The sequence below is a fragment of the Anopheles maculipalpis genome, chromosome 2RL (assembly GCF_943734695.1).
Source record: "Anopheles maculipalpis chromosome 2RL, idAnoMacuDA_375_x, whole genome shotgun sequence".
NCBI classification, from domain to species: Eukaryota; Metazoa; Arthropoda; class Insecta; order Diptera; family Culicidae; genus Anopheles; species Anopheles maculipalpis.
Genome location: NC_064871.1, coordinates 77,956,403 through 77,977,783, shown reverse-complemented (window position 1 = coordinate 77,977,783; position 21,381 = coordinate 77,956,403). Strand labels below are relative to the sequence as shown.

General features: G+C 42.9%; 2 protein-coding genes across 5 annotated transcripts in view; both read left to right on the top strand.

Moving 5' to 3' along the window:
• Positions 1–21,381, top strand: part of LOC126567823 (solute carrier family 12 member 4) — a 486,521-nt gene that overhangs the window by 116,859 nt on the left and 348,281 nt on the right. For 3 of the 4 annotated variants that reach the window (XM_050224133.1, XM_050224135.1, XM_050224132.1), the window contains exons 7-23: positions 1,821–1,926; positions 2,660–2,789; positions 3,061–3,182; positions 3,293–3,375; positions 3,549–3,684; positions 8,435–8,591; positions 8,679–9,071; positions 9,150–9,269; positions 9,337–9,699; positions 10,871–11,060; positions 11,145–11,360; positions 15,414–15,521; positions 16,414–16,473; positions 17,807–17,938; positions 18,017–18,183; positions 18,265–18,404; positions 19,509–19,621. In XM_050224133.1, the coding sequence (XP_050080090.1) occupies positions 1,821–1,926; positions 2,660–2,789; positions 3,061–3,182; positions 3,293–3,375; positions 3,549–3,684; positions 8,435–8,591; positions 8,679–9,071; positions 9,150–9,269; positions 9,337–9,699; positions 10,871–11,060; positions 11,145–11,360; positions 15,414–15,521; positions 16,414–16,473; positions 17,807–17,938; positions 18,017–18,183; positions 18,265–18,404; positions 19,509–19,600 (2,715 nt within the window). In that variant the 3' untranslated portion in view covers positions 19,601–19,621. The remainder of the gene's footprint in view (positions 1–1,820; positions 1,927–2,659; positions 2,790–3,060; positions 3,183–3,292; positions 3,376–3,548; positions 3,685–8,434; positions 8,592–8,678; positions 9,072–9,149; positions 9,270–9,336; positions 9,700–10,870; positions 11,061–11,144; positions 11,361–15,413; positions 15,522–16,413; positions 16,474–17,806; positions 17,939–18,016; positions 18,184–18,264; positions 18,405–19,508; positions 19,622–21,381) is intronic. The other variant, XM_050224134.1, reaches the window with a different exon arrangement.
• The window catches only part of LOC126568590 (probable prefoldin subunit 6), a 263,741-nt gene that overhangs the window by 237,664 nt on the left and 4,696 nt on the right, over positions 1–21,381 (top strand). The window lies entirely within an intron of this gene.

Here is a 21,381-nt window from a genome sequence, read left to right as displayed (position 1 = left end):
AAACACTCCTGCCTTCCTACGTGTCGCTCGTGTCTTGCGGGAGTTGAAATCCTGCCCTGATTCAGCCGGTGGGAAATAGGAACGACACATTTCGCTACTTCATCGGAGTATAAAATTACATTTCACGTTTTGAAATGATGGTTATTCCGGTAGGCTTTTTTTTTTTCTTCCTCACTTGTTTGGGTTTCTCTTCATGCAGCATCCACTTGCCGCGCCTCGGGACGCTACTAATAAGCATTAGTCCCCCGGTGAACCGTCGCGAAGTGTTCGCGAAGCGGTTGCGAGTGGTAAAAGAGACTGTGTTATTAAAATTTAAACTTCTTTGTGTCTCTGGCCGTGTAAAACAATTCGCATGTTTCTTGGCTTGGTACGGCTTGGACATAACAACCACAGGTTAATAGAGTGTGAGGCTGTTAGGCCTTTACCGTAAAATTCCGGTTTTTTTTTAGAGATCGTCCCTTTGAGAATTCGTTTTTCGGCGTTTATTTTGTTGTACTTTTTTTCATCCCCTACCCGCTTCTCGGCAGCGAAGCAAAGAAGGTTATATCCCACGGGTACTCGGGCCAACAGTCCAGAAACTTCAAAGTCGAAGGCAGAGCAAAGAAAAAAAAGAAGGATTCCACATCAACCGGAGTGTCTTCTTTTCTTGATGTACCGATAAAATGTTGCGGCGTTCCTACGGTACGCACGTTTTGTGTCAGGATTTGACTTCAAAGTTCAACTTCACCATTGGACAAGAATTTTGATGAGCTCATAAAGCTCGAACGACTTCACTTGGTATTTACGCTCGTTTTCTTCAACCGGCCGGCAAAGGGGTTCGGGCTAGAACAAAATTGGATGACCGTTTTGCCCTTTCTGCGTAACTGTTTCGCATACCGGCCCATGCCTTCCCATTTCCTTTGCACACTACGTACCACGCTGCGGCGTCTGTGATTGTTGATGATTGGTTGACACTTCAACCGACCGACCGTGTCGTAAAAAGGTGGGGAGTTAGGTTTGAAGATGATCGCAAACAGTATCCGTTAAGGCTGGCCCCGAAAACAGTAGCCGGTACCGGCGCTCTTCACACACTGTCACCAGACATTGATAAAGGTTAACCGCATCTGACAAAAGCGGATCCATCTGCTAACCGGTCGGACAGGTTCAATTTGTATTATTTGTAACAGCGAGTGGTTAGGAGTATTATTGGGGGATTTTTTTGCAAATTATTACTAAACTAATCATTTATTTATTTAAAAAAATTAAAATGAAATGAAATTTGATTGTAAGATAGTAGTTAAAAACGGTACGATCGTTGCTTGCTTAAAAACGACGCCTAAATATAGGCAATTTCTTGTTCAAACGGTGGAAAATGCGTTGAGATTGAAATTAGACGTAGACGCATCGACATTAACTTCAAAAATAACACAACGAGAATTGACTAGCTACATAAATTAAATCCCATTCATTGAACCTATGATAAACGGTTTAAATAATTACCTACACAATAAATTTAATCACGATAAATTGGCTCCGAGGGTTGTGGCGCTCGTATTCGCCGAGCTATCATCGTCGATCTTTCGACGCTCCATCATCCATCCCACCAGCCAGCACTGATTGAATCACATGTTTCCATCGAACCGTCTGCGGGCCCATAATTAAGATTGATTAATTTTCATCCGCACTGTGTGTGCTGCACAAACCCCAACCCCAAACGCCCGGCACCACTAAACCACAAACCCAATACAAGGTATCCCGCCAACTCCTGTGTATGTGAGCGATTTCTTTTTTTCTCCTTTTCCTAAAATACAGCTTCACCCTTCTTGCTCTATTCCTTCCAGACCTACATGGCGCCCTGGCTATCGATATTCGGCGACTTCACCAAGGACGCATCGGCCATGTACAACAACTTCCGCGTCTACGGTACCGGTTTGCTGTGCGTGATGGGTAAGTGCTGATGCATCCAGCTTAATGGCAATCGCCACATTGCGCGTCTGCCAAATCATAAATCGATCCGGCTGATGTGAAGCTTGCCATAGCGTTCTGTGCAGTCGTGTATTGTGTGAGTGTTTCAAAAAAAAAAACGCGACAAAATAGACGGCTGCAAGCATTAAAACGTCAAAGCAATGGGGAAAACGGTGAATTGCCGAACCTTTCAACATTTCCATTTCGAGCGTCGTACCCGTACGTATAGGCGAGTCCCGCAAGCTCCCGGCACATTTGTTGAATTCCATTGGAAACTTTCCAAACCGTTAATCATTCGCTCCCTTCAGCACCGGTCCACCATGTGTCCGTCCGCCTTCTTCCAACAAGAAGTTTGTCCTTGGAATCCGAACGACTGCTACACGAGCCCGACCATGAAATAACTTCACCACAAACACCCCACTGGCCAGATAAATCACGTCCAATTCATCCAATTTGTTCTAGTGCGACCGGGTAGCCTACATCCCGCCCCGTACCTCGCGAACGGTTGGATATCGAGACATTGAATTTGACCCGCCAGTTGCACAATCCTGCTCGCGGTTTAGAATTTGCAGGCTTCACTCCGCTCAATCGCTTTCTGATTGGCTTTTCTGTTCATTTGCAGCAAATGTCATAGGGAGGGGTCACATTAAGTATCTGCATGTAATTTTCCACTAACACACACACACTCACAAACTTCCCTTTTCACTTACCCCAGGTCTGATCGTGTACGTTGGAGTGAAGTTCGTGAACAAATTTGCCACCGTCGCCCTGGCCTGTGTCATCTTCTCGATCATTGCGGTCTACGCTGGCATTTTCGATAATATCGACGGCAACGATAAGCTATTGTGAGTATCATACCAGCCGAAAATTATGGCACACCACCGGCACAGAAACGTGTCTATCAGCAACCAACTGCTGAAATGCGAAGTTGCGTTCGGTGTGGTGTGTGACACAATTGTTTCTGTGAAAGGGAACCCAACTGCGAATATCTCTTTGCTGTGGTTTACTGTTGTGTCATGCTGGACATGTTTCACACTTTACAGCTACAAAAAAAAAAAAGAATCCCATCTCCTCATGTCTTTACACTTCTTCACTTTCTCACTTTTAACTGAGCAGTATGTGCGTGCTGGGAAAACGATTGCTAAAGGATGTGGCCGTCGCCAACTGCTCCAAGGATGAGGGTGGCGTGCTGTGGAACTACTTCTGCGCCTCCGGGGAATGTGATCCGTACTTCAAAGGTTTGTACATACATGGTGGTTTCATCACCCTTTTGCTCTGTCTCTTACTGTCTCTCTCTCCCTCTCTCTCTCACACACTCAACTGACCTTTACGCAATGTGTCGTTGCAGAGCAAAACGTATCGCTGGTTCGTGGCATCAAGGGATTGAAGAGTGGTGTATTCTTTGACAACTTGCTGCCATCCTTCCTGCAGGTAAGTGTGTAACTACACCACTACACTTCGGGTTCGGCTTCAATCGATACGGATGGATCAATGGTTGCAGTACCTTTATTGCTGGCTTACCGAGACACACAAGATCAAAGGTGGAAAGGTGATTGATTTTTTGTTCCCTTTGCTCCCCCTGTTTCCCGTACGCTCGATTCCAGGAGGGACAGTACATTGCGTACGGTTTGGATCCGGAGCATATCGAACCGTTGGACCGACCGAGCTACAACCAGGTGTACGCTGACCTCTCGACTGCCTTTACGATTCTGATCGGTATCTTCTTCCCATCGGTAACAGGTAGGTGGAGCGAACAGTCGAGTTCTCGAGTTCGGTACATTGCCTTGGTCGCAATTTCATCCCATTTCCCCTAAGAGGTACATCAGTCAATTCTGTCATATTTAGCAAACTGCGACTTTGTGCCACCGGATCCATCTCATCGCTCCGTTAGAATTCCACGGAATTGTAAAAATAAAATTGATCCTTTACGGGTACTCGCTGTCCAAACTGTTCTGTATCTATTTTACCACGGCCTGTAAGTACCAGCTGGTTGCCCCAAAACGATGGGGAAAAAATATAACAAAAAAAAACTGCTGAGTCGTGCTTCGTCATCGTCATGTTCATCATGATAAGCTAATCCTACAGTCCCAAAAGCAGCCGAGTAGTACGCGGCGTCCACCTAAACTTAATGTCGCGAAACTCACGATAGCCCTTCACAGGGCTCAGAAGCGTCAGTCTGTGTAATTTTTCTTTCTTTTTTGTGCCCAGTTTTGCTCAATGGGAATACTCTCAAGCGATCGTGAGAGAGAGAGAGAGAGAGAGAGAAAGAGTGCACACTGACTTCCGTTGACTTAATGCAAGAAGAAACAAAAAGCCATTTTTCCCGACCCAACCATAACCAATTCTGATAAGCCACTTGAAACAAGCGTCATTTTGGGCGGGAAGAACACATTCAGCAGACCGGCAGAAGCCAAGCAAAAACATCATCCGACGGAGGATCGGCGGAGGATAAAACATGGGAAGGATAATTGCAAAAGTCGTTACCGTGTGACCTGGGGAGATGGTTGGCCTCGACAGGCACGGTACACGGTCGGCAGGTCGGCTAAACACGAGCCTCGTAGCCTACAAAGCACCGTGTGAGATGTCTTAGGGAGAAAGTTTTTCCATTTTGTCGCGTTATGCGCGCTTCTAGGAAGGTTTTCTTTTACCTGTGTCACTGGCAAGGTGACGCGGGTTCAGTGATCAAAAACAAAAATAAAAAAAAAAAAGCCCCAACAAACTCTTTCGCACTGCAGCAGCATGTTGTTGTCCGTTTGAATGTGTCGGAGATTTTCAAAAGACACGAAAATTTTCAGTCTCTGGACTGGTGATGTTTTTTCATCTAGTTAATTGGTTTTGTTGTCTGTACGGTACGGCAAGGGGTAGTAAATGTTTCATTTTTCGTTGAAGTGGATGATGGTTCAAGGATCTTGCTCAAAAATTGTTTCAACAACGAACCTAATCAAGAGAAATTGTTCGACCGTAAACTGATTAAGAAAATGGTTAGAAAACAAAAGTTTAAATCAATGAAGATAAGAGAAAATAATTATTCAACTCTGATCAGAACTTCCTTGCTTATCAGAGATTCAAGATTGTTTGGGTTTTCATTGAATTGTTTTAAAGGAATTGTATTTTAAATCGGTAATTGTACCTTTCTGCTCAAGAGCAGGCAGCGTGGATTTGTTAACGCCAGAAAGTATGCAATGTTAATTAAACCCGAACATCGTTGATCTTGGTGAACACATGTTGATTTATTTTAATGAATGATTTATTTGGATGAATTTAAAAATTAAAAACCTAACCTAAAAACCTAAACCTAAACCTAATCTAATATTACGTCAAGGACAATTTCACCCCAAACATCCATTTTGAAAAGTGGAACGATGAACAGCGTGTGATTCAATGCAAAATTTTAACAAAAAAGTGATTACATACAACCAACAGACGTATTCCTTGCAGTATAATTATGAGATTTTTTTTATTCATAAAGGACGACCAAGCCGTATTGCTTACAATAACTTAAAAGTAAGATACTCCTTTCATCTTTGCTGGGAGACATTTCCTTCTCCGAGCAGTGAAAGAGCTCCAAGGTGAAAGGGTGTGAAGGCACCTTATTCCGGGGTGTGTGTGTGTGGGCGTTTCCATGCTCGTAGTCCTGATGGTAGCGGGGGTCTTGATCGTATACATATATAAGACAGACAAACAGTGGGAGTAGAGGGGGAAGGGGATCATACTAATAATCCGTTTGCACGGCAAAAAAGAAAGATCACTCTCGGGTAGACCTCGTCGCAGTCTCCCAGCAGGTCCCGAATTGGAGTATTTGGCAACTTTCCAATGCTCCGGACTGCGTCCAACAAGGCGGGTCGAGCAGCTTCGTATTCCACACAAGGCCATAGAAGATGATCTATGTTGTGGTATCCGAGGCCGCAGCCACATATATTGGAGTCGAGCTGTCGTATACGCTGGAGATGCGCGCCCAAAGCATAATGATTAGACCTAAGCCTAGACATCATTCGAATGAACGCACGATCACCTGAGATGCCGAGGAACCCAGGCTTCAAGGACACTTGGGTGAGTGATCGAATATAGAAACCTCCCGAGCTCATCGTTGTCCCACAAACTCTGCCACCGAGCCAAGCAGAGAGACTGTGGGGCACGCATGTAGTCTTGAGGTAGGATAAGCCTGTCGAAAAAGGACCCTTCCGAAGCACCCTTTTTGCCCAATTGGTCTGCCTTTTCATTGCCGAAAATACCGCAATGTGCAGGCAGCCAAACAAGAGATATCCGGAATGATTTCTCAAACAATGAGCTTAAGACCTTTAATAGTTCTTTTACGAAGTAGTCCGGGCTCTTAATAGCCTTCAAAGATTTTAATGCTTCGACAGCGCTTAAACTGTCGGAGAATATAAGATATTCGTTTGGAGGACGAGCACTTATAATCAACAAGGCGTAAAAGATTGCGGCTAGCTCCGCTACATATTTCGAGCATGGCTGACGTAGTTGGAAATATGCTTCGGATACAACGCTATACACGCCAAAACCGATGCCCTGCTCTGATGAGGAACCGTCAGTATAAAAATGGTTGCTGTTACAATGGCCAATACAATACTTATTCACAAAAATGCTGGGAATTGCTGTCCTGCGAAGACTATCGGGGATAGACTTGGTTTGCTCTCTCAACGAGGTGTCTACTGTAAACCGGGAACTGCAGGACCCTGCTAAGCTGCCACGATTCAAATTCGCTTGAGTGCTAGGGTGTACCTGTAAGAAAGTAAAATCATGAAAGATTTTCATGATTTTACATTTAGAACCTATCTCATGCAGTGTTCGAAAGTATGAGATTTTATTTAATATACAAGAAATAAAGTATAATTCAACAATTTTATAAGTAACAAGGCTGCAGTAAAATGATGTTTTGATTAATTTGCTGTAAACGATTTGAATCTTCAATGTTGGAACACAACAGGATCAACTATTGACACGTTCTGTTGGATGGTATTTCAACGCTGGTAAAAGAAACAACCAATTAAATATGCATCAAGCAAAGTAGACAAACTTGAATAAATATAAAAATGTTAGGTATACCTTAGACATGATATAAAGGGCATTCGGGATAATTTTGACAGTCACCTACGGAGAAAGAATTTTTTTTTTCATGGCAAAATTAATCATCGAGGAATTTGTTTTTGTTTTAGAAATAGTAGCTTACCATGTATTTTATTCATTTTATTCAAAATATCCGCCCTCGGCTTCTATTACGGCCTCCACCCGTCTCCGGAACCGGGAACAAGCCCTGGTGACAGTTTCGCGGGGTAGGGCCGCGAAAACGGACCTGAGCTCCGCCTTGGTGTTGCTGGAGGTTCTGTTGGTGTCCCGTTCCACCGCGCCCCACACGAAATAATCCATCGGATTAAGAGCTGGGAGGCCACACATTCGGCGCGGTGAAGTCGTTGAAATTGGTCGCCAACCGCTTTATCGTTTTGGAGGCTGTATGGCACGGAGCGGAATCCTGCTGGAACACGTACGGTCTGCCGTTGGCCATTCTCGTGATCCAAGGCTTTACGACGGTGTCCAGCATGGAAATGTACCCGGCCGCGTTCAGCCTCAATCCCTGCTCGAAAAAGTGGGGCGGCATCACGTCCCCTTCCGATGACTCGCAGGAAAACACCATCACCGTCTGGGGGAACTTGGTTTGCGGCACCCGTGGCACGTCCGCCGGGCAGTAAGCCAGCCACTGGTTGTTCTGGGTGTTAACCGTGTCGGCGGTTGTCGCGTCCGGCGCGGATAATCGTCATGCATGTGATCCGCTTCCTCAATGTACTCTTTTTTGGCATTTTTTTTTTTATCACGGGATGTTTTCGCTGCTTGTTCCGTACACTTTTAGCTGTTGAATGACGTATTGCTTGTTTTTCTTATGCCAACTCCATCACGAGTTATAAACAAAAATGTAATTGTCAAAATTATCCCGAACGTATTTGGTAACCATCAATAATTTTGACTGGTCGCGGTAGAGTTCCAACGGGAAAAGTCGCGTTAGTTCTAGTGTTAAATAGGGTTTCCGTTAAATAGCGTCTAATCTGTTTAACATGCTACTAATATGTAGGATGTTAAGCAATTTGAGAAATTCATAAATTGCATACTTTGAGGCGAATAGAACATAACATCAAGAAATTCAGTTCAAACAAATTCAATTTTCAAATAATTTTCTTAGTTTTTGTTTGTAAAATTTATTTAAATGTTTTGGAAACAGTTTGCTGTCATTGGATGAATCGTGAAGCTGATTATTAGTTGCTTGTTTAAATTTTCAGCAAAAAAATCTTTTAAAGACATACAGATTTTGTAATATGCTCATTCATCAATTTTAAAATTCAAACATAATGTTTGTACCATTTATAAAAGCCTTTAATATTCTTCAGCTTCAGTACATTAGTGTTCTTGTACGAAAAATCGCCACTATAATCACCCGACAGCTTACTCATATCAATCATACGCCCTCGCTTCTACTCCACAGGCATTATGGCCGGTTCGAACCGTTCCGGCGATTTGGCGGACGCACAAAAAAGTATTCCCATCGGTACGATCGGTGCCATCCTGACGACCTCGACCGTGTATCTGTCGTGTGTGCTGCTGTTTGCCGGTACCGTCGACAACCTACTGCTGCGTGACAAGTAAGTGACACCGGCCGGCAGTGTCGAAAAAAGTGTCCGCAAAAGTCACAGCGTGTTCGTTTGCTTTCCTTTGTGCGTCGCAAACAGATTCGGACAGTCCATCGGTGGTAAGCTGGTGGTGGCAAACATGGCCTGGCCAAACCAGTGGGTCATTCTGATCGGATCGTTCCTGTCAACGCTCGGAGCGGGTTTGCAGAGCTTAACCGGTGCACCGCGCCTGCTGCAGGCTATCGCGAAGGACGGCATCATCCCGTTCCTGGAACCGTTTGCCGTTTCGTCCAAGCGCGGTGAGCCGACGCGTGCACTCATTCTCACGCTGCTGATCTGCCAGTGCGGTATTCTGCTCGGTAACGTCGATCTGCTCGCTCCGCTACTGTCCATGTTCTTCCTGATGTGCTACGGTTTCGTCAATCTGGCCTGTGCCCTGCAGACACTGCTCCGTACACCGAACTGGCGCCCACGCTTCAAGTACTATCACTGGTAAGTTGCTGCCTAATGTGTACAGGGACAGGTACGTGTGACTTCAATCGCTCCATGCCAACCGTTCCAATTTCCCAGGTGTCTATCGCTGATTGGCCTGACGCTTTGCATTTCGATCATGTTCATGACGTCGTGGTACTTCGCACTGATTGCAATGGGAATGGCCGTCCTGATTTACAAGTACATCGAGTACCGTGGGTAAGCTATCCGCTGCGTTAGAAATTAACTTGTCCACCCTGCTAACGCGTTGCTGACGTTTCCACAGTGCCGAGAAGGAATGGGGTGATGGTATCCGTGGTATTGCGCTGTCGGCCGCCCGCTACTCACTACTCCGCCTCGAGGAAGGACCACCGCACACGAAGAACTGGCGTCCGCAGATTCTGATGCTGGCCAAGCTGAACGATGACTTTACACCGAAGTACCGCAAACTGTTCTCGTTCGTTTCGCAGCTGAAGGCTGGCAAGGGTTTGGCCGTGGTGGTGTCACTCATACCGGGCGACTTTACCAAGCGGGCCGGTGAAGCGGCCGCCGCCAAGCAAGCACTGCGCAAGGTGATGGACGACGAGAAGGTGAAGGGATTCTGCGATGTGCTGGTGGCATCTAACATTGCTGATGGACTTTCACACGCGTAAGTAAAGGAAACAAAACTTGAGGTTCAAAAATTGTACTTCACGCTTGTCGATATAGCGCCCGGTGTCGGGTCGGGAAATGAAACTACCTTTACAGAACAAAATGAAATCTAAAATTCATCAGCAATCCACCTGTTATCGCTGTCCGCCATTCTCAGTCCTGGGCGGAAAAAAACTCATCTCAAGACACACGCCAGATCCTTACATCGTTCCGAGGAAAAAGGCGCTCAGTGCTATCGTCCGCCGGTCAGACTGTTCCTACCCGTACAACCATAATTTCTATCATATTTTATCAATTTCTCATATTTTCCCACCACTAAGCCCGTGCATTATCTTCTGCTTGTCGGCCTTGGTGTCGGAAAGGCCACCCGGCGGAGTAGCAGTATACCAACTCCACCGAGAATACTGCAATCAATTTCCCGTTCAAGGTTGAATCCTTATATTCCCAAGAAATTCTCGGACTCGGCACACACCCGTAGCCACAAGAAATACGGCCCAGATGGGACCGATAAATAAGGATAACTTTTTGCCGGGCTTGCTGAGAAACGGGATGCCCTTTTCGGGGGCATCGTTCAGGTACGAGGACACAACCTTTGTGCGCTTGAATAATCGTTCCTGAACCTTTGCAAGCCGTCTACCATTATCAACGGGTGTCTGCGTCTGATTGCATTGCAGGGGGCAATCTGGGGAGGAAATTAATACATTTTAAATCAATGTTACAGATGTTGGCAGGGTAACGGTGCAATCGGTACGGAAGAGTTAATTAACACTCAAACGATGATAGGAATGATATGTTGTTGGGCGGGACTTTTCTTTGGTGTCCCGACAAGAAACAGTGTGTCTGTGTAAGCAAGTTTTCGAACAAAAATAATATTACTGAGTTGCAGGCTAGATACAACCAGTACGCTCGAATTGTTTTCTCTGATTTATTTATGAACTACTGGCTCAAGCTTATGAAAGCTAATAATGAATTGAATATTCTACCACGATAAACCACACGTCCCTGCGAGCCGTTAGCTGATTACGTATTGCCACCCAGCAGCGCGTTATTTTCCAAATCAACGAACGCAAACCCCTGGCCGTCCAACGCAACGGCCCTACCATAAGACGTTATGATTTATTTATAAGACAGCAGATCATTGCAATCGTTCTTATCGCTTCCCGTAACAGTGTGCAAACCATCGGGCTCGGTGGCATGAAGCCGAACACGGTCATCATCGGCTGGCCGTACGGTTGGCGTCAAAGTGAGGACGATCGTACCTGGCACGTGTTTCTGCAAACGGTGCGCCACGTTAGTGCCGCCCGGATGGCGCTGCTCGTCCCGAAGGGCATCAACTTCTTCCCGGCCGTCGGCGATAAGGTAACACGTTTCCGGGTGCCCCCGCATGCAGGGAATCCCAGCTCGGACTTAATGCCTTATTTTCGCTTGGACTCTTGCGGATAGATTGCTGGAAACATTGATATCTGGTGGATTGTGCACGACGGTGGACTGCTGATGCTGTTGCCGTTCCTGCTGAAGCAACATCGCTCGTGGAAGAACTGCAAGATGCGCATCTTTACCGTCGCCCAGATGGAGGACAACTCCATCCAGATTAAGAAGGACCTGAAGATGTTCCTGTACCATCTGCGTATCGAGGCGGAAGTGGAGGTGGTTGAAATGGTAAGTAGAACCGGTAACAGGTGTGAGTGGAATTATGATCGTTTCGACTGGAAGGCAAATTTCTTAGAACCGTTGAGCGTTGTTGTCCGCCTCTTCATGCCGTGTGTGGACGTTGGTCGTATTAAGTGTCTCAGATACTTGCTGTTGAAGTTGTCGAAATTCAGAAGCCTTCTTGTATAAAGATTAAGCCGTCATTATCATATCAAAGCTCGGAGTTTCGAAGTATCGTTTTCATTCAATTCTTTTCAAACAAGAAGAAAATCGATCTCTGAGGTTTGGTTTTGTTTGCCACACTTCTGATTGGAATTCTGATTTTAATTGTAATTCTTAAATTAAAAATCATTATACCCACAATTTAGTCAGCAGTTTTGAAATTCAGGTTTGATTTACCTCCTCGCCCCTGAATCTAGGCAATGTGTAAGAACTTTCGTCGGTGTTAAGAGTTTCAGTATTCTTCATTTAGTAAATGGAAATGAAATTATCAGAAATGATGCAAATTGCATACTTTTAGGTGCTTAAAGTCAAAATTACAATCAGAAATATTTTATTTAACCTAAAGTAGCGTTATTTTTAACTTTCTGAGCTATGTTTTATGAAACCTTCATTTCAAAGGATACAGAATGATATTTCAACATGTCTGTATAATGCTCCGATGGTTGGAAATTAATTCTACGCTCGTTAGTTCCCTTGTGAACGTTCGATAGAAAATACCATTAACGATTTTAGCAAGTTCTTCACCCCTTGAACAAGGCAAAGCACCCATCAGCAGCAGCACTTGTATCAATATTTAACAGCTCTTTACTTAAAATCCATCACATCTGCTACGCATCATAAACACATACTCTCAGCAAAGATACTGCCCGAAGGGAACAAAGCTCGTCTATTTCGATTTTCAAATTTGGATTTACCATTTCAACCCGGTGTGGCGAAAAACCCACCGATCCGGTGTACCGCATTCTTCACACATCATTCGCATGGAACCTGCAACCCGACCCGAAATGATGGTTTTGCTAGTCGAAGCAATCAAATCGTTGCTCCACAAAAACCGAACGGCTTCATTATAAAATGGCGCGCTTTAAACGGTTTTATGTCTCTATATTTTATGGTGCTTTCCCAAACCCTAACCATACGTAACCTTCTTTATACACCGAGGGAACCTTGCTTTATCCCACGTTACGCCGGGGGAGGAAAAAGGGTATCGTAGCTGCTGCGAGACTTTTGCATCCAGCTCGAGCCCGTTGTTTGTTTTACTGCTGGAAAGATTTTCACCCGAGCAGCATGCTTGTGTTATTATTTTGTGCTGCTAGCATCCCGTCCCTTCCACACCCACACGGCCGTCGAGGTCGAGGTTTCTTAGTGTATACATGTTTCCTCATTGTGTGCCGATCCCATCCGGACACACAATGCATTCAGTCAGACCGGGCCCGGTTTCGTTTTCCTTTCATTTTGTAAATACACATCGCCAAACATCAGCCCCGTTTGCTGAAACTTTGCTGCACGGTATTTTTCTTTTCCTGCTTCCTGCTGCGCTGCCACCACGGCAACATGATGCCGCAACATCTCTGTATGAGGAAAAGCATTTCTATTGTTTTTTTTTCGCTCCTCTGTCTCGTCCTGTTTTCTCAACGCCTGCTTTTTTTTGTTACCGTTGCTGCTAGTGTTTGCTCTATGCAACCTTCTTAAATCGATTCGAATCCTTGCGAGCAGCGTGCCACCAGGGACGCAGCGAAGAGCTGCCAGATCTATCGTAAGGGCAGGGTTGACTGCGGCCGTTGTTTAAAGATAATTTATTTGTTTCACTCTTTTGTATTTACTCACGTACGTGACCCTGTTGTGTTTCAGGCTTCTTGCACCTTGTCGAGTCGAGTCCAGCCAGTCCTGCTGCTTTTGGACCTACCTTTCGGGGCACTCTTTCACATCGCTGCCTGCACGGTCCGTTTCCGTGCTGGCCGATGTTGAACGAGCGATTAAAACGCGCCCGAGCGTATTCATCCGGTCAGGGTTCTTGACTGGGCTAGGTTTGCCTACGGAGAAGGGAACACACTTTTCTTTATTCCAGACTCCCAGACGTGGGATGTGTTTTGCATCGATAAACCTAGCACATTCCGGGAATAGTATGCTTTCATAAATTATGGCTCACCTGCCGTAAATCATCGTTTCGGTATCATTTGAAACGAGGTCGCAGGGGAATGTAGATTTTGTTTCGTAGGCTGATTTTGACCTTCATTTTGGGTATCATTTTTTATCGAATCGTGAGCCATTTACAGAATCCTTTTTTTTTTTTTTTGGTTTGGTAATCCTTGTATGTGTGTCAAGATTAATTTGTAAATCGGTTTGCTAGTTTCAAATGTTTCGATATAGTATAAAAAATACTGTTTTTGAATGTTTTTTATGTTGTAAAACATTTCTAAAGTTATGAAACATGAACAAAAAATTGAATTTTAGAAGCTAAGAGTCGTAGAGCATGTCGGTAATTCGTATTATAGAGTAAATGGGTTAATTAATTCATAAATTTAAATTTTGTGTTCTAATGTGTGTTCTAAAATAATTATATTTATTTTAGAACACATTATTTTACTTATTATTTTGTGTTCTGTAAAGATTATAGTAATTTGAGTCTCTCTAAGGCCTAGAGGATTCAATCATATATTTTTTACGTAAAACGGCCAGGCTGTATTGCTAAATAAACTATTGAACCTTGAAGGCAGACAGTTTTAATTAATAAAATAAATGAATAAACAAATTAAATAAATTCATGAGCAACACGGCCATGAGTTTATTTAATTTGTTTATTCATTTATTTTATTTATTTTAATTTTTTTTAATATTTAACAATATTTATTAATAATTAATATTGTCAATATTAATTAATTTAATTTATTTTTTATAAATTAATTAAACTTAATTTAATAAATGAAAAAAACAAATTAAACAAATTTATGAGCAATACGGCCTTGATGGGCGCTTCATGAATAAATTTTTTTTAATGAATTCATTAGTAAATAATTAAATAAGTAAATATTATGCTAAAAATTCCTGATCAAACAAGAACCAAATTATACTTGGTCCTGGTCACGGTACCAAATTGTTTTTGTAAGCTATTTTTCATTTAGAAAAATCGAGTTTACAGACTGGCAACGTACAAAAAATATGCTTTTTTCAGCACACAAATTGTAGAGTAAATTAGAAAATCAAATTTGTTTTAATCTATCATTGCTAATCTTTTATGCAAGACTAGAAGAGAGAAAATCTTCATAAATCTGTGAATATAATTATTGATTGCAAATTAGATTCATAATCAAGCTATAGAGAAAATTCTTCTGGTCAAGATATCATTTAATTCTTCAAATGTTTTCAAACTAACTAGAAAAACACAACACAAATGATTTATTTTCTAATTCTGATTGTGGTTTTTCTAGAATAAAGGCTTGTGTTCTATATGTTTTGCGATTTTAATGTTTTGTTTTGAAAGTATTCGGAGCATTATTTTCTGTAATGATTAAACAAACATCCACATCACAACAATCAATAACCAATCACAACGATATTATGGAGTGTTAATTCAATTGACCTTCAACTGTTTTATCGAGCTATCAAAACCTTCATCTATCAACAATTCGATCCAAACCGATGACGTGCTAAAATTTACTCACGTCTTGCACATATTCGCACGGCTGCTCTTTAACGGTTTTCAAACACACACCAACCAACACAACCCATAACCCAAACACACACACCTTTTACCGACAGATTTCACACCCGGTTGAAGTTTCTTACGGCTGAACGTTCAAAACGATATAAAATATGTTTTCATTACAATTCATGCATTGGGTTCGTGCAGCTCAGCACCGGATCCAATCATCAAACGTCTTTCGCGAATGCTGTGAATATTGCAAATTATATACATTTTCTTCGTTTCATCATCACTGCCCCCAGTGTGAAGCGAAATTCCGCCACGGCGCCAGCATCAGCTGTTGGCGAACTGAGCTGATTTGACTCGATTTTCATGCCTGTTTTCTATTTTCTTTCCCACCTCTCGCACCCGCACAACAGATGGATAGCGATATCTCGGCGTACACCTACGAGCGGACGCTGATGATGGAGCAGCGCAACCAGATGCTGAGAAAGCTTCGATTGAACAAACGTGAAAAGGAGAACGTGGTAAGTATCGTGGCCCGTAAAGGTTGGCTTTCCCGTTTTTTTTTTTTCTGTGGTTGGCGCAGTGGGTAGTGGTGGGTCGTGGTCATGGTGGTGGAAATCGATGCGAGAAAAATCGGGATACAACTGCTTGCGAGATACTTTGCGCTCAAATAAAAGCATCGTACGTGACCCGGTGGGGTGGTGGTAAAAGGGTGTACGGTACCGAACAAGATACAGCTCGAAAAGAAATGGACCAAGTTTATAGAGTTACGAAATTGCAAAATATGCTAATGATGTTTAAATGTGGCACGGACAACACAAAAGGACGGATCGTTTCCTTCCGATGGAGACGCCTGGTCGTTCATAATTAAATTGGGTGTTATTATTATAAGGTGCCAAAAGCAGCTGTACGGATTAGTGCACGAGGCATTTTCTGAGATTTTTTTTTTTAATTGAAAAGACTACCTTCAAGCATAGGCACTATCCCCTAAAAACGATACGCTTCTCGCATGCAACTGCTTCACGGTGATGGCCCCAAACAAGGAAACTAAACGAAAATTCTGTTTTTCTTCTCTCTTTCTTACCACACTCCATTATACTACCATTATAACCGCAATGGATCGATAAAATCGCAACGCAACTCTTCGACAAAAAAAAATACAACAACAACAACAACAACAAACCACCTTTGACTAAATTGAAACATTTTCTCGTCCCTCGCGGGAACGGGGGAAACAAAACCAAAAACACACACACACTCATACTTTGACCCTTTCTTTATCTACTATCGATACTGAACCTGATCGCAACAACAAAAACTCAAACAAAAACCCCCTTTAAACTCACCAAACAAATGCCATTTTTACACACGCAAATACACTTGTTTTTTTTTTAATAAAATTAAAAATAAAAGGTGGATAACATGGTGGAGTTCTCTCAGGCCACCGCTAACGGAGAGGATCGAACACCGCTGGTAATGACGATGAGCGTGAGGCAGATGATGATAGCGATTGTGTTTCCTTTACAACCCCTCTCTACCCCCTCTCATTTTGTTTATTGCCTTTCTGTTTCCAGTTCTGCAATTTGTGTGCTATTTTGCTATTTTTCGCTAGTGCCACGTGACTAGTGCTGTTGTTAGTTGTTACTGAATGAACGATTCATTTTTACCTATGTTATGGTTTTACCTTTGCTGTTGTTAGCTGCTTTGCTGTTTTCCTTTTTCTCTTATCATCATCATAATGTTCTTCCATATTTTTCTTTTTTCATTGCTAAAAGTCATTAAGCAAAGCATTTCATAGTAAAAATAAAATTACATCAATTTTCCATATCCTTCACAACAATTATTTCGAGTGTCGTTCATCATTTTTATGTCTCTCTACAATCGGTCATTCTCACATTCTCATCTCATCTCCTCGTCATCGTATCAAGCACAATGCAAACAAAAATTAAAGCATGATCGTTGTGCTTGCTTTATTCATACAGTTTTTTTATTTGGTTACAAAAAAAGCTGAACAATTTTATTTCCCGTTGCAAAAATTATATTCTCATGAATGAAAAATGCATTTTACTACAAAGAAAAAATGATTCACCCTACCTGTGTTACTCGTCAGTGTATTCATTTCATCATGTTGCAATTGAATAAGAATACAAATGGAACACTTCATCATCCCATTTATCAATTATCATTACCCTATCATATGTACATACTCGTCGATGTTCTTTCAACCCTAACACATATCGTACACACAAACATACACGCAAATAGACAGAAAAAAGCTCAGTTCAGAAAGTGCTGCATCATCATCATTCAATCATTTATTCATCCTTGTGTCCTGTGATGATTTATGCTAAGTGAAAAACGTTCATCAACGTTGGCAGCCAATCGTTTGCTTGCTCTTTAACTATTGCGTTCTGTTTGTGTGCGTATATGTGTGTGTGTGTGTGTATTTATTGTGTATGTGTACGCAAAATTTTCAAATGGTTTTCACTTGTTTTATAGTGCTAATTTAATTATTAAAAAATATTCCCTTTTCTAAACTACTGATCGTTAGTTTTCCGATTTTCCTGCAGTCGGTGTTTTTGGGTGGAAACTACAGACAAACGATCTCTAGTTTAGAGTTTTTTTTTAGTATTTACTTTGCAGTTTTGAGTTTGGTTTTATTGAAGTGTTTACACCCATTTCTCGATAGAGAAATAAAAGCGATACAACATTCAACTAATACATGGCAATCAAATTTTCATTTCCTCCTTTTTCTCTATTTTTACGTTGTAATTATCTTCCTTTTGTGGGAAAATCCAAATCACAGGTGCAAGCGATCGTTGATCACCATCATCACAATGACAACAATACCAAGACCGCGTCCAAGGTTCGATTCGCTGATCCATCGGAAAACAAAGAAGCCGGAAGCGATGAAGCCGACCGAGAGGAAAAGAATGAGGTAAGGGGCAGCCCAACCCGATTCGTGCACGATTTTTGTGACAGTGACGCTTTAATCGCCTGTACCATTGGCCCACAGACTGAATCCGAGAAGGACAAGGACACCAAGGAAGCGACCGAGAACGACAGGGATGCGGCCGGTGCCGAAAAGCTTGCCAACAATGTATCCGTCTCGCCGGTCAAGGACAAGAAGGCCGGCGGTGATACAACGAAGGTGGCCGACGATGTGAAGTCTGCGTTCAAGCCGTAAGTGATCATCACTAGCTGTACCGATACCTGACTGATGATGTGGTTTTTATTTTTCCATTCTTTCACTGTATCGCACAGGGATGAGGGTAACGTCAGACGAATGCACACGGCTGTGAAGCTGAACGAGGTTATAGTGAACAAATCGCACGATGCTCAACTGGTCATACTCAATCTGCCCGGCCCACCGAAGGAAACGTACATGGAGCGGGAGAGCAACTGTATCCTTTTTGCAAATAACTGTAGAATTTATATTATTTTCAGCTTGTTTATTTATTTTTTTTTTAATTCCAACCAGGGGAAAGTAATTGTGGTTTGGGAGCCTAAATGTATGCAATATTTATTGCCAACATTCCAACATTTTGAACATGTTTTTCGCTGACATCTGCCATCAGCAGAGACCTGTCTTCTTCTTGGCTTAATAGCCTATACTGACTCACTTAAATGCTGTGTTTTTCTGGTTCACTCCTTCTTTCTTTGAGCCTGTCGTCGCTCCATCTGACCATGTGGATGGTCTAAAAAGACTTCACGAGATAGGTTGTCCGGTGCTATTCCCATGACATGAACAGCTCACCGGAGTCTGCAGCATGGTTCATATAAACGAAGTTAAACATCATTTCCCTCTTCTACTCTTCTACTCAGGAAGAAGCAAGTCTCTATCTCTGACGCCTATGTGAGTTGAGGGACTCTAAAAGTTTTAAACAATCCCATTCTTCGTCCGTCGCGATAGGTGTTTGACTGAAGAAGTTTTCTCAGACTATATGAGTGATGGGCGGGTCAACCCGATCCTATGTTGTTGTCGATGCTGACGTTTGACCATAGATTGATGAAGTTTTTAACGACTTCAAAGGTCGAAAGATGATGTCGATCAGTCTCTTTAAACAAAACAAACAACCAACCATACAATAGGACTGCTTATGAGTATGAACATTGCAATATTCGTCAGGACTTTATTGTTAGCTTGCTTTCCGCAAGGATCTTCAAAGATATGTATTGCAGAGGTTTTGATTTTTGTACACCTTGGATTTTATGTTCGACGAGAAGATCTTCGTAGCGACCCAAGGACAACTCGTCCCGGCGTTGCGCTAAAACAAATATTGTAAGGGTAACCAGACAGCTAACGAGACTCTTTAAATGCTGATTATAATGGATAAAGACAGGATCTCTATTAATGAAAAAGGTTACCAGTTTCCCATCTTGCTGAGGTCACAAATATAATCAAAACTTAATCTGTCTGTAGTAACTTCTAAAACACTACCTAATCAACACAACATATCATCATCTGTATGTTTCCTTAACCCATCTCTACCCGCCAAAAACCGCAGATATGGAATTCTTGGAGGTCCTCACCGAAGGTCTCGAACGTGTGCTGATGGTGCGAGGCGGTGGCCGGGAAGTCATCACGATCTACTCTTAAATTGGATGTTACCGTCTCCTCGTTACAACAGCAACATCGATCGCGTGCGCACATCTCGCCCCAACATTGAAGTCCAGTTTTCCACACCCGCTTTCCTCGACAACGATGACCACAAATGACGAAGACGACGACGACGAGTGGGCGTCCCGATGCGAAACCGATATTACGTACCCACATCCTTTTACACTACACGCGTATCACCGCGACCACACACGTCCTATAGCTAAGTAAGGATGCAAAATGAAAAAGAAAACCCCCCAAATCCTCGTCTTATTCCACACGGACACACGGAAAAGGGGCAGCTCGCGAGCTCAACAAAAAGCTCGATCAAATCGATCTAGCCCACAGCGTTCGAAAGCTCACCTGGGGCGTGGAGCGGGGTGGGGGGGGGGCAGCAGTTCAAAAAGGCTAGCTTATCGAATAGAAAACCGTAGTATTAAAACCAAAACAAGCAAAAAACAAAACGTTTATAAGTGTCGTGTGTGTTTGTTCGGTTGCAAAGCGTATTAAGAAAGGCGATCTCTTCGACGGATCGGATTAAGAGAGGAGGGAAGGTCGGGTTAAATCTGTAGCCCCGTGGGTTGTTTTTATTCGATGCCGATGTCCCATGGCAAGCATGTTGTACCTGGGAACGGGACTTCGTCATTCTTTTTATATTAGCGTTAAAAACGTTTTAGTTGTAACACACGAAGCATCGGCAGTCAAAAACCACCGAAAACCTGTTGAAAACGCAAAACAAACCCCGCATCGAATGTATCCTTCGGTTTCCCGTTCGATTCTTTGGTCCCAATTTGGTCGGCTCGGAAACGTTTTTTGACGTACCTTTAGTTAAATCGTTGACAGCTAAGCATTGGGTGCGTCGGCGGTGTGCTGTGGCCAGTACAAAGTACAAACCCTTCCACACCCCGCGAACATCCCAAAATCAGCACACGCGCTCGACGTAACACATGACACAACCACGTGCAACGCATCCCCCATGGGGGGGTTGCTTAAAGAAGCAACCCTTCCTTGCTTTTCCTTGTCGTTCTGCACGTTCTACTTCCCCATTTTACAGAGAGGGCGGGTTAGAATAAAACCAGGATTCGATGTGATAAGTTTCAATCGCGTTTAACTGTTTTAGCAACGACGGAATAGCTCTCGCGCACTGATGCCTCGCGAGAGGTTTTTGCAGATGAAATAAAACCCGAAATCAAACTACAGCACGACACAGTTCAGTATCGGTCGGTTGAATGTTTTCCAGCGCGCCACCAGCAAGACGTTTTGCGTTGTGTGCTGTGTCTGTCCACCTTAAAAACCTTAATGTTGCAGTATAGTAGAACTCTTACGTGCCTATAGTCTGTTAAACTCGAACCAAAAAACTGTGCATAACTGTGGAAGGGATAAAAAAAGCAAGCTAAAGAAGAAAAGAGGAAAAACATACAACTCACACACACACACGCGTGCGCGTGCGTACATAAAGCTACAGTTACTTAGATCATATTCCCGCAAAAAAAAAAATCGACACAAAACAATAGCCAAAAGACAATTCGAAAAGAGACTCGAACAACGGCATGTGAACAGCAACAGTATGGAAGAACGGAGCGAACAAATTCATAATGAATGAGGCCTCGCAGTGTGTCCACGGAGCAGAGCAGCCATTGGTCACACTCCTTGGATGAATTGCTTGTTTGTTGTTTTTTTACTACTCTTTATTTTACTGTTGTTTAATGCTTCGTTATTAAAATTAAGTAGGATTTGTAATATTTTTTTCTTGTAATTTTGTTTTATTGGGAATGAGTTAC